General features: G+C 34.1%; 1 protein-coding gene across 2 annotated transcripts in view; it reads right to left on the reverse strand.

Annotated features, from left to right (window-relative positions):
* CNTLN (centlein) overlaps positions 1-13,046 on the reverse strand; it is a 354,675-nt gene that overhangs the window by 110,929 nt on the left and 230,700 nt on the right. For both annotated transcript variants that reach the window (XM_059924674.1, XM_059924673.1), the window contains exons 15-16: positions 6,777-7,318; positions 2,853-3,027 (exon numbers count right to left, since the gene is read on the reverse strand). In XM_059924674.1, coding sequence (XP_059780657.1) covers positions 2,853-3,027; positions 6,777-7,318 — 717 coding nt within the window. The remainder of the gene's footprint in view (positions 1-2,852; positions 3,028-6,776; positions 7,319-13,046) is intronic.

Genomic DNA, 13,046 nt, shown 5'->3' on the forward strand with positions numbered 1-13,046 from the left:
ACAGCAAACATCGTTCTCAATGGTGAAAAACTGAAACCATTTCCTCTGAGATCAGGAAGAAGACAAGGTTGCCCACTCTTACCACTGTTATTCAACATAGTTTTGGAAGTTTCAGCCACAGCAATCAGAGAAGAAAAAGAAATAAAAGGAATCTAAATCGGAAAAGGAGAAGTAAAACTGTCACTGTTTGCTAATGACATGATGCTATACATAGAAAATCCTAAAGATGCCACCAGAAAACTACTAGAGCTAATCAATGAATTTGGTAAAGTTTCAGGATACAAAATTAATGCACAGAAATCTTTTGCATTCCTATACACTAGTGATGAAAAATCTGAAAGAGAAATTAAGGAAACACTCCCATTGACCATTGTAACAAAAAGAATAAAATACCTAGGAATAAACCTACCTAAGGAGACAAAAGACCTGTATGCAGAAAACTATAAGACACTGATCAAAGAAATTAAAGATGATACAAACAGATGGAGAGATACACCACATTCTTGGACTGAAAGAATCAACATTGTGAAAATGACTATATGACCCAAAGCAAACTACAGCTTCAATGCAATCCCCATCAAACTACCCATGGCATTTTTCACAGAACTAGAACAAAAAATTTTACAATTTGTATGGAAACACAAAAGATCCCGAATAGCCAAAGCAATCTAGAGAAAGAAAAACAGAGCTGGATGAATCAGGCTCCCTGACTTCAGACTATACTACAAAGCTACAATAAACAAGACAATATGGTACTGGCACAAAAACAGAAATATAGATCAATGGAACAGGATAGAAAGTCCAGAGATAAACCAATGCACATATGGTCACCTTACCTTTAATAAAGAGGCTAGAATATACAATGGAGAAAAGACAGCCTCTTCAATATGTGGTGCTGGGAAAAATGGACAGATACATGTAAAAGTATGAAATTAGAACACTCCCTGACACCATGCACAAAAATAAACTCAAAATGGATTAAAGACTTAAATGTAAGGCCAGACACTATAAAACTCTTAGAGAAAAACATCGGCAGAACACTCTATGACATAAATCACAGCAGGATCCTTTTTGACCCACCTCCTAGAGAAATGGAAATGAAAACAAAAATAAACAAATAGGACCTAATGAAGCTTAAAAGCTTTTGCATAGCAAAGGAAACCTTCAACAAGACGAAAAGACAACCCTCAGAATGGGAGAAAATATTTGCAAATGAAGCAACTGACAAAGGATTAATCTCCAAAATATACAAGCAGCTCATGTAGCTCAATATCAAAACAACAAACAACCCAATCCAAAAATGGGCAGAAGACCTAAATAGACATTTCTCCAAAGAAGATATACAGATTGCCAACAAACACATAAAAGGATGTTCAACATCACTAATCATTAGAGAAATGCAAATTCAAGCTACAATGAGGTATCACCTCACACCGGTCAGAACGGCCATCATCAAAAAATCTACAAACAATAAATGCTGGAGAGGGTGTGGAGAAAAGGGAACCCTTCTGCACTGTTGCTGGGAATGTAAATTGATACAGCCACTATGGAGAAACAGTATGGAGGTTCCTTAAAAAACTACAAATAGAACTACCATACGACCCAGCAACCCCACTACTGGGCATATACCCTGAGAAAACCATAATTCAAAAAGAGACATGTACCACAATGTTCAATGCAGCACTATTTACAATAGCCAGGACATGGAAGCAACCTAAGTGTCCATCGACAGATGAATGGATAAAGAAGATGTGGCACATATATATAGTGAAATATTACTCAGCCAAAGAAAGAAATGAAATTGAGTTATTTGTAGTGAGGTGGATGGACCCAGAGTCTGTCATACAGAGTGAAGTAAGTTAGAAAGAGAAAAACAAATACCATATGGTAACACATATATATGAAATCTGAAGAAAAAAAGAAAAAGGTTCTGATGAACATAGGGGCAGGACAGGAATAAAGACGCATACGTAGAGAATGGACTTGAGGACACGGGGAGGGGGAACTGTAAGATGGGATGAAGTGAGAGAGTTGCATTGACATATATACACTACCATATGTAAAACACATAGCTAGTGGGAAGCAGTTGCATAGCACAGGGAGATCAGCTCGGTGCTTTTTGACCACCTAGAGGGGTGTGATATGGAGGGTAGGAGGGAGATGCAAGAGGGAGAGGATATGGGAATATACGTATACGTATAGCTGATTAACTTCATTATATGGCAGAAACTAACACAACATTGTAAAGCAATTATACACCAATTAATATGTTAAAAAAAAAGACAAGCAGAATAAGCATCTCAATTGCAAACATGTAAATAAAAGTTTAGAAAAAATAAAAATAAAGAAAATAAAAAATAATATAAAATATATTGGGGAATAAAATACATTAGGTTGAAATTAGAAAAAAATCTGAAAAACAAAATTAAAAAAATACACTGGGGAATAAAATACATTACATAGAAATCAGAAATTTAAAAATTTAGTCAGACTAAATAATTTATTATCATGAAGGCTAATATAAAAACAGAAATTTCTTCTTTTCATATATTTTATATACCTGGAAACAGCAATGAGCTTATTATCACATTTATTTTTTTTGGCTGAAATATAAATATCTTAAGATTTATATTCAGGAAAATTATATCTATTTCCATGTTCACCTATGCAAAACATTATACTAAATTAGTACTTGAAAATTATTAAAAAGTGAGTATTTTCACTGTATATTCCCAAGAAAACAATTTTTTAAGGATTTAAATTAAATCACTGGCAACAAAAATTGATTTAAGTTATGAAGCATGAGATAACATTAAAAACATAGCTTATAATTAAGCAAAATTGTTATATACCTTTGGAGTCTTTCCATCTACATTTGGATATATTTGTACTATTTCTTTTCCTTGCATTTGGCTGTCTTCTGTTTGGCTTTCTTTCTGGTCTCCTCTATCCTCTGTAGGACTTATTTTCTGGGATGTTTCTACAATAATTGTTCCCAAATTTTGTAAGGTCTGTGTTTCAGAATCACTGATTTTGGAAAAAAGGGGGGGATATAAAGCCCAAGAAGAAGAGTTGTTAAATGTACCTCTTTAAGTTCAAGACCAAATAATATTACAGCACAGGTTATATAGATAGCTACAAGTTTAATTTGGGCATTTACTGGTTCTCATTGTTAAGAGAGAAAATTAGTCTAAATATATTGAGAGAAAATTAGTCTAAATATATTTTACAAAATTATAAAATCTCATCAAGAAGTTAGATTATCTAATATCACATGCTTGCTAGCATCACTTCTATAGTATTTCTCCAAGTGTTAACTCAGGAAGCACATGTTTTAACGCTTGCAGGGTTGGAACACTCACTACTTTCTGACCCAGGGCAGAAAGCTTTAATATTTCTAACAGAAAGTTTTCTCCTTGTCTGGAACAAAATCTGAATCTCTGAGCCTTTCACGCATTGATCTAGTTCCATCTCTTATGGGTATTCATAATTCAATATAATACTTGTTAAGCACCAACTATGTGCCAGGCACTTTTCTGGGCACAAGGGTAAAGTAGTGAGTGAAAAAAAAATAGATGAAACTCCTTGCCCTCAGGTAGCTTTCAACCCAGTGGGGTGGGGAGACAGGTAACAAAGAAGAGGAGTAAGTTATATATATATATGTGTGTGTGTGTGTGTGTGTATATATATATATATATATATATATATATATATATATATATATATATATATATATACACATACACACACACATATATATAACACATAGTATGTTAATAGTTTGTGTTAAAGAAAAAAAATAAAGGGAAGAAGATCAGAAGTGCTGGTGTTGATGCTGAGCAGAAATTTAAGTTCAATCCCTTTTCCACATGGATGATCTAACTATTTGGATATAGTTATACGATGCTTGCAACATCTCTAAGGAAAACATCCCTAGCTTGTTCAAGTACTCCTAACATGAATGCTTTTGAGATGCTTTCCCATCCTGGTCCCTCATGAAAGTACACCAGCTTATTTTGATGGAGCATTATGTCCAGAATTCAATTTCATACTTCAAGTGTACAATGAGAAGTACTTAGTAGAACTCCTGGTAGATGTAGACTAAATTTGTACAAGCTTTTGCAGCATGCATATTGTACTGAGACTCATACAGGATTTAACAAAATATATTTTTACATTCACTATTACAAAGTCCCGTATTTTCCCCATTGCAGAGTTGAACAATTGACATCTTATAGCCAAGTAAAGGACCCTGTAGTCTTTTAGATAACTATATCTTCCCAGTCCATTGAGATCTTTGGGGATTTTGATTCTATCTTGTAAAGTATTTTCCAGCCCTTTCAGTGTCACGTTATCCACAGATTTGATAAACATGTTTTGCTGAAATTCTGTTTTTCTTCTTCTAGGTATTAACAACTCCTCCTGATTATTACCTATCACTGAATGGGCACTGATAAAGATAATTCATATATCGGGACCCACAAAATGCAGGCTGCCCCAGCGGCCCGGCCCATGTCAGAAACTGGAACCTAAGTCAGCTGCACTACTGGGAAATGCATCACTGTCAAGGAAAGCTAACATATACCAATCACAATCCTCCAATTCAGCTTTAGCTAGTTTGTGAACTTTAGCTAGCTACCTTACCCCAGAAAATAGGACCCGCTAGCTTTACAAGAAAATCCCTGACCTCCTAGCCAATCATGCCCTGTTTCTGCTTTGCCTCTTATAATGCTCTATAGAACTCCCTCCTGCCCCAAATCCCTTGAAAGAGTGCTCCACAGCTTGTTAGGCACTGGACTCCCCTTATCCATGCATGTTTTCCCATGAATAGAGGTCTTCATGCTCGTTACTAAATCATATTATTTTTGTTCTTTGACATCATGCTCTTGTAATACAATTCAACTATGGGAAATAAATATTCATAAGATAATAATTATATAATATTCTATATACAAATATATAAAGGGCCAAGTTCTATTTTCCTCAGTATCCAAGTAAATTTCTTGTATTTCAGACTACGAAAAGTTAAAAGAAATAGAATGTCCTGAAGTCCTGAAGTTCCATTGTGGGATTTCTAATTGCTTGAGAATTCTTTGCAGCTGAGTGATTCCTGAGACCGTTCTGTCAGGCAGGAAATGTAACAATTAATCCTCAAAGTGTAAAACTGAGTTTCACTGCTAATAACAAATGACAATCCTATGTTTTAAGAGATATTGTGTGATACATCTCCCAAAATACGTGACCTTCTGCACATGCACTAAGAAGATGAAACTGAACTGAGTGTATTCCTTAACTTTCACATATTTATTCAGACATACATACACCAGTAAATATGTACCACTATATTATGAAGAGTGTGGTAGTACCAACTGGCTGAGATATAATTAGTAGATGAAACCAGAATTTCCTGCAAGACAAAGATAAACGCTTAGTGGGTTTTAAGCTAAGTAGGATTTTATCTCTAACTGCTTTTGAGAACAGGGAAGAAAACCTTAGAAGAGGTAACAAAGAAATAGGAATGCAGATTTGGTCTTTCTTCCTTACTTTCGTAAATTTGTTTTTGAGTTTTTCACCTGCCTCAAGACCAGAGGCATGACCACTGATCGTTTAAAACAGTGGTTCGCAAACTTGTCTGCATATTGGAATCAGCTGGAGAGCCTCAAAAAATACTGAAGCTTGTATCTCACTCCAGAAGTTATGATTTAATTGTTCTGGGATGTGGCCTGAGCTTTGGAATTTTTATAAGATCCCCAGGTGATTCTAATATGCAAACAAGTTTGAGAATTGCATTTTAAAATGTTTCAGATCTATGTCTAAGAAAACTATCCAGAAACATCCCAAATCTAAAACAGATCATGACTGCAGATTAAAAAAAAAAAAAAAAAAAAAACTTGGGAAAATAAAAGGAAACATGTGCCATCATAAACCAAGACAGAATTATGGAAAATTGTTCCATGTGTCTGTTAACAATTCTGGCCACATTAAACTTCCCTATTATCTAGGTATAAAAAAAGGTGTTCTATTATCCACTTGCCTTTGTGGTTTTACTGATGTGCTTCAACGTATGAATGTATAGTCAGGGGTAAGGGTAAGAAATATTATAGATTTTTAGTACTCCCCTGTTGTTATTCACTAGGGGTTATATAACTTAAAACTAGGAATCTGTAGAGCTTTAACTTTAAAGAACTAATTTTTAACCACCTTCAATTAAAGTTAGCACAATGACTTTGCATAATGCATACATGAAATAATTAGTGAAGATGGTTCTTAATTTAAAGGATGTTAAACAGCTTGTAGACATCTGGTAACAAGCTGAAATGGGTCATTCAAAATTTATCTAACTAAATTAAGGGGAAAAAATGTTTCTCCTCCCAGGTTGCCATGTCACAAGATAACTAAACCGACTTAGTAGGCTTGCCTGGGAATCCTTAGCTGTCAGTGGTGAATATGCAAAGGGCCAGCAAATTAAATCAACCTGCCAAACTGTCAATTTCAAGCCTCATGACTGCATGAAAATAGCATCACTGGAAGAAATCAAGCATTGCCTTCTTTTGGGTTTCCTGGCACCTATTCAAACACTCATGCAGTTGTGGCTAATTTTGCATGCAAATTTCAGTCAATAAGCTCAGAACAAGACCTCCCAAGATATTTCAAAGGATCTGACAGTATTTTTTCTGAATACCAAATCGACAGTAGTTGAAATTCAATCTCCATTTGCTGGTGCTTTACATATGCACAGTGTCCCCACCACTGAGCTAAGTTAATGAGAGCCTTACCTGCTCTCACACACATCCTCCCAGTCGTCCTTGCTGAGGTTCTCAAACACATTGCTCATGACCTTGATGGAGTGATTGAGAACAGTGTGGTAACGACCCACGGAGCACTTTTTCTTGGCTGCTTTAAATTTAACCTTGGTAGTGGTTGCCTTACAATCAGATTGCCTAGATCCAGATCTCACTTCCGTGGTGGCCATCTCAGATTTAGCTTTGTCTGCTGAACGCTGTAATTTCTCCATTGAATTCATCAGCTCTTCATTTTCATTTCTCAACTCATTAGCTTCTGCCACTTGTCTCCTTAGGGAAGTGACTTCTATCTCCAGCTCACTGAGTTTTACTTGAAGTTCAGCTTTATCTTTTTCTACATCTTTACTTCCCTTTTGCAGTTGTTCCAGCTCTTTTTCTCTGGTCTTTGCGTCTTCTTGCTGCTGTTTTACAAGGGATTTCAGGAAATCATTTTCTTTTATTAATTTTTTATTCCCTTCTTTTAATTTTCTTGACCTTTTCTCAAAAGATTTTAGCCGATTTTCCAATTCAATGACCTAAACAGAAAAGTTTAATTTATTCCTTTAAAAGTCCCAAACCAGAATCTACTGTATTTATATTGTCATTTCTAACTTATGAAAATAAAATTTCATTTAGCACAAGGACAAAATAAATCTAAAGTACTTAATTTCTAAATAATTCTAAGGTGGTGTACATAAATACATTCTAAAATGCAATAATACATCTGTTGAATAAAGGGCAGATGGTAAAAGAAGTTAAAATTCTACACAATGTGACACAGAACTAAGTATGCTAATAAGCTCTGCAGAGTTCTCTGAGACTGTAAGTGCTTTGGCTTTATAGTCTACTGTTGGGAAGGAAAAAAATTTCCTTCTACCCTTCTAGGTTCTTTGGCTGGTCTAAGAATGAAATTGATATGACAGATTAACAAGAGAAAAACAAAAATTTAATAACATGTATACCTCCTGTATACTTGGGAGATACCCAGGAAAACTGAGTAACTCCCTGAAATGGCCTAAGCCATCACCTTAAATACCATTTTCATCTAAAGACTACATAAGATTTTGGTGGGTGGGAGTCAGTTATAGGAGGTTCCCAGGAAAAGCACAGTAAACAAGGGTCTGGCTGTTAAGCAGATTTAGGTCCTTGCCTTCTCCACTGATTACAGTTTTAGAGATTTGGTCATCTTCATCTTCCTGGTACAGCAAGGTATACCCCCTTACAAATGGAGATTTCCCTTATAAATGTAAATGTTTCTTACAAAGGGATAACTTCTACTCAGTTTTCAGAGCTCTTCCTATGTCTGTAGTTTCTTAAAAATAATCAGCCTAAAATAATCAATATGCCAAAGAGGCATATTTTGGGGTGATATATTTTGCTCCCCCTCATTTTCTTACTCATGAAAAGTAATACTTTCAGAGAAAAACAATTTATACAAAAAGTCTAAAAATAGTACATAGGGAAACTTTATTATTAAAATAACATTAGCCTTCAATATTTAACTATCATATGAAAAACTGATGACCTAAATACAAAATGATCTATTGAGGCTGCTTTTTCCTAAATTATAAAAATGTAATTTTAATAGTCGTGAGGTCCTTAGTTTATACAATACAGGAACTTTTTACCAAAAAAAAGAAAAAAAAAAGGAAATCTAACAATGTTAACATAATTATTTCAAGGTTTCTTATGAATTAATTTTTTTACATTTATTTCATTAAACAGTGCTCATGTTGTAGGACACAGAAATAATATATAATTCTTGAACTTAAGAAATTTCAAAAACTATTCAGAAACAAAGAATTGCACAAATAAAGCTAATAAAGGATAGAATCTAAGTGCCATAAGTCTGGACATAAAGGAAAGAGCAACTGATTCTTAGCCATGAGTACAAAAATTTCAAGGAGGAGCTGATTTCAACTTAAATCTTGAAAAATATTCAAAACTGTTTGTAAAGCACTGTTGCGGAGGAAGAGATTTTTCTCTACCCTTCTGTGTTCTTATGGCTGGTCTAAGGATTAAATTGACATGAGACAGATTAACAGGAGAAAATCAAAGGTTTTATAACATATGTACATGGGAGAGACCCAGGAAAACACAGTAACTCAATGAAATGGCCAAAACTCTCCTCTCCTTAAATACCATTTTCAGCTAAAGAGAAAAGAGGATGTTGGCGCTAGTGGTTTAGGAGGAAGGCAATTAACAAGGAGATGGAAAAACAAATTCGTGGTAAACAAATGTTTGCTGAACCATGCAGAGACAATAGGACACAGAGAGGAATTTTAACAGACAATTTGCTAGATTCTTCCCTGACAACACACACCTAGTTTATACTACAGTTATCTATGGTGATAGTTCCCTTCCTGGAATAGGTCCTCTATCTTCATTCTCTTAGGCAGTCAGGTGGAAGGTCAAAGTTTCTTCCTGAGTCTTTTGGGCCCTGATTGTTTTTGACTCAAAATAATCCATATGCCAAAGAGACTTTTGGAGTGGCAAATTTTGTTCCCTTATAGTACATTTTACCATTTATAAAAATTTTTAATAAACACAATCTCTTCTGATAATCTCAAAAACAGGTGAGGTAAGTAGAGCTGATAACTATCTTCCCAGAAGAGGAAATGGAAGCTCTGAAAACTTAACACACAGACGTAAACATTTCCTGGTTTAAACTGGGATTCAAGTTCAGGATTTTGTGCCCATCTCACTATTCCACAAGCCGTATGGAGAAGAAGCCTTTCCCAGATATATGTGGAAAATGAACAAAGAACTAGGGTCAAGAAAGAAAGAGTCAAGCAAGAAACTTTTATAGGTCTTAACAGGGCTTACTCTTGACCTGGAATAGACGTATATGAATTTGCACCAGACTACTTGTAGACCTCTGTATATTTCTGGGAAACAAATTCTATTGATCCCTCTCAATGCAAATACTTTATTGGAGAGCTGGATAATGAGACAAAAAAATACAACGATTGAAAAACTATATGGACTCATACCTTAAAGCAAATTCTTCAAAGGAGAAAACATTATTGATACACTGACAACCAATGATTTAAAATAATATTCCAGAAATACACAAAAAACTTATGCATACTCTTAAAACTTTCCATTTTACTGGACTTGACTCATGATGGTGAAGATCTAAGTTGTTTCCTAATGTGAGTTTCAGTCACCTCTGATCCTTCTGCACCCTTAGTCTTCTTGTGAGTTCAACCCCCTTCATTTAATTCAACAGTCATTTACCGATTGTTTATGCTGCCCTGGGACATGGATATTTCCCAACACAATATGAAGAATCTCAGCTAATTTTAATCACTTTTTTCCATAGTATGATATACTCCCTACTGTTGGACTTATGTCTTTGTAGGGCTTACTCTTGACCTGAAATAGAGGTATATGAGTTTTTACCAGAATATTGTAGACTTCTGTATATTTCTGTGAAACAAATTCTGTTGTTCCTTCTCAATGCAAATACTTTATTGAAGAGCTGGATAATGTGACAAAAAATACAGTGTTCAGGAATACATGAACATTTTTACTTTTTCCAAATCACTCTATCACCAAATTATAGTCTCCATTTACTAAAAAATACTACAAGCAGAAAAAGAATATCACCTTTTTCTCTTTGGTTTCTCTCAGTGGTTTTTAATCACTGCCCCAAACAGCATAGTTTTCAGAAATACACTTTAAAATATTTTAGCATGTTAGATTCCAGCGTGGAGTGAATAGAAGGGACTGTATTTTTAAAAATTATTTTATGAAAATAAACAATTATACCTTTAAAAAAAATGATTTTGACAGTGGGGATATAAACATATTAGTAAGAAGCAGTGCAGTCTAGGGGAAATTGAATTTTGAGCCTGGTCTGGATCTCACTTCTAGCTCTGATTGCTTTACCTGGTAAAATATTTAACCTACTTTACCTTTAGTTTCCTCATCTGTGAAATGGGAATAGTAACAGCTATCTTGCAGGTTACAAGCATTAAATATGATCATATACCACAATTCTCAGTAAACGGTAAGTTCTAAACGGTTCATCATCATCATCATCATCATCATTATCATTATTGTCTCTATTACTGTTAATCATAACAGCTACTTAATAAAATTACTTGAGCTAAAATATAATTACTTGCACTAAATATTGCTGAATTAGCTATTAAATCAACTTTATACTTTTGATTAAAATATAACATAATGAAGAAATGTAACAAACATCTTAAATTTGAGATTTCAGTTTTGGAAATTGGCATTATTTTTTTATTTTAAGATTGGGTACAACTCATGAAAATTTTAGATACCAATGGAAAAGTACCTTTTTAAAGTCTCTTATGTTTAAAATGTTTAAAGTCTGTTAACTGCCTAATGTGAATCTATGTTTAATCATAAGAACTGGTCAAAATTATTTGCATTTAAGTTTAAAATGGAGGACAACAGAGATACTACTTCTAAAGAATTTGATAAGGGAAAGTCCATAGCACATATTAAAGTGTTATTCAAGGTATACTCTCAAAAAATTGTCAAACTGATTTCACCTCTCCAAAAATAGAAAGGAAAATTTCAATATATATTTGAAAATGAAAGTCTGAGGAATTGTTAAAGGCATTTGGTTTGTGTGCTATTAGATCATCTTAAGTCCAGTACTGAGCATTTAATTTACCAAAAAGATGGCTCCTTTCAAAACTGAAATAAAACACCTGACCTTTTTAAAGTTTGTGTATTACTTTGTTAGAGCTGCCATAACAAAGTACACAGACTGGGTGGCTTAAACCCTAATAACCTCATTTCAACTTAATTAAAATTTTAAAGACCTCCATCTTCAAATATAGTCACATTCTGAGATACAGGGAATTAGGACTTTTGACGTAAGAATTTGGGTGGGGGACACAACTTATCCCTTAACAGAGTGAAATGTTAAGACATTATTTTAAAAAGGATCTACTTATATGTTTCATTTCTACTATGTATTATACAAATATTGTTTTCATGTTTTTACTGTCTTTTAAACCCATTTTGAATGAATTTCATATATATTCTTCTAAAATAAGGGAACTCAACTAAAGGGGTTAAATCATGACTCATACAATTGCATTAGGTTAATATTTAAAAAAACAGTGACAAATTAGTACACTAATTTGACACATGGTCCAATGAAAACAATTTCTGTTGGCTTTTAAGGCTTAAAATGGCTTTCTGGATCTACTATGGTAGTAGTCAATGAAGGGGAGCAGAATTTTGCCACCCCCAAAATGTCTCTTTGACATACGTCTTATCTTGAGTTGGTTGTTTTTAAGAAACGGCAGACACAGGAGAGGCTCTGCAAACTGAGTAGTAACTGACTGCCCAGCCCCGACATCTTTTCTTGTCTTTAGCTGAGGAAGGTGTATAACGTGACGGCTTGGACCATTTCAGGGTGTTACTCAATTTTCCTGGGCATCTCCTATGTATACAGGAGGTATGCCTGTTGTTAAACTTCTGTTTGTTTTTTCCTGTTAATCTGTCTTTTTATTACAGGGGTCATCTCATCTGAGAACCTAAAAGAATAGAGGAAAAATTCCTTTCCTCCTCCATATCATTTATGGCAGTTGGAATGAAATAATAAACTTCTTTAGGTTTCTACCCTAACGTAGTAAGTAGTAGTGTAGTACAGTATACCCACAGAAATAAAAATTATACAAAACCTGGCAAAAAAGAATATTGTTCTGAAACAAAAAAGATAAATTGCTATAAACTGTATCATGTTCTAGCTGGTAGTACATACATTATTTCAATTACTTATTTTATCTTAAGATAAATGAACATGAGCATTTCTTGTTCTTTATGTTATAATATGAAACTGATATGTGTCATTCAGTAATAATGAGATGACGGCCTCTGTTACCTGAGCGTATGGCAAGTGTTAGGAGTATAAGCAATCACATCATCTGCTGTATATCACTAGATTTCCTATGCATCAATTCACAGACATACAAAATGTAAGTAGCTACATTAATGTTTTTGTCTATATATCTGTACACTGCCAGCTTTTTCTAAGAATATTTCCTTTATAACAGTAACAAAAAGTATTAAAATAAAACCAAGCCCACTTAACTGAAATTGATGACAATGTTATTTATATACAAAAATGTAAATTAAGTACAAAATTGTAAAGATAAATGTTAAGACTTTTAAACAACATTTTACTATTAAAGATAGCCATGTTGTAAAGTGAGTATAGGGTGTATACAGAGTGGTTCTATTAAAACAGGGAGAGCTATACCAAATCAT

Source organism: Balaenoptera ricei, chromosome 6 (genome assembly GCF_028023285.1).
Source record: "Balaenoptera ricei isolate mBalRic1 chromosome 6, mBalRic1.hap2, whole genome shotgun sequence".
NCBI lineage: Eukaryota > Metazoa > Chordata > Mammalia > Artiodactyla > Balaenopteridae > Balaenoptera > Balaenoptera ricei.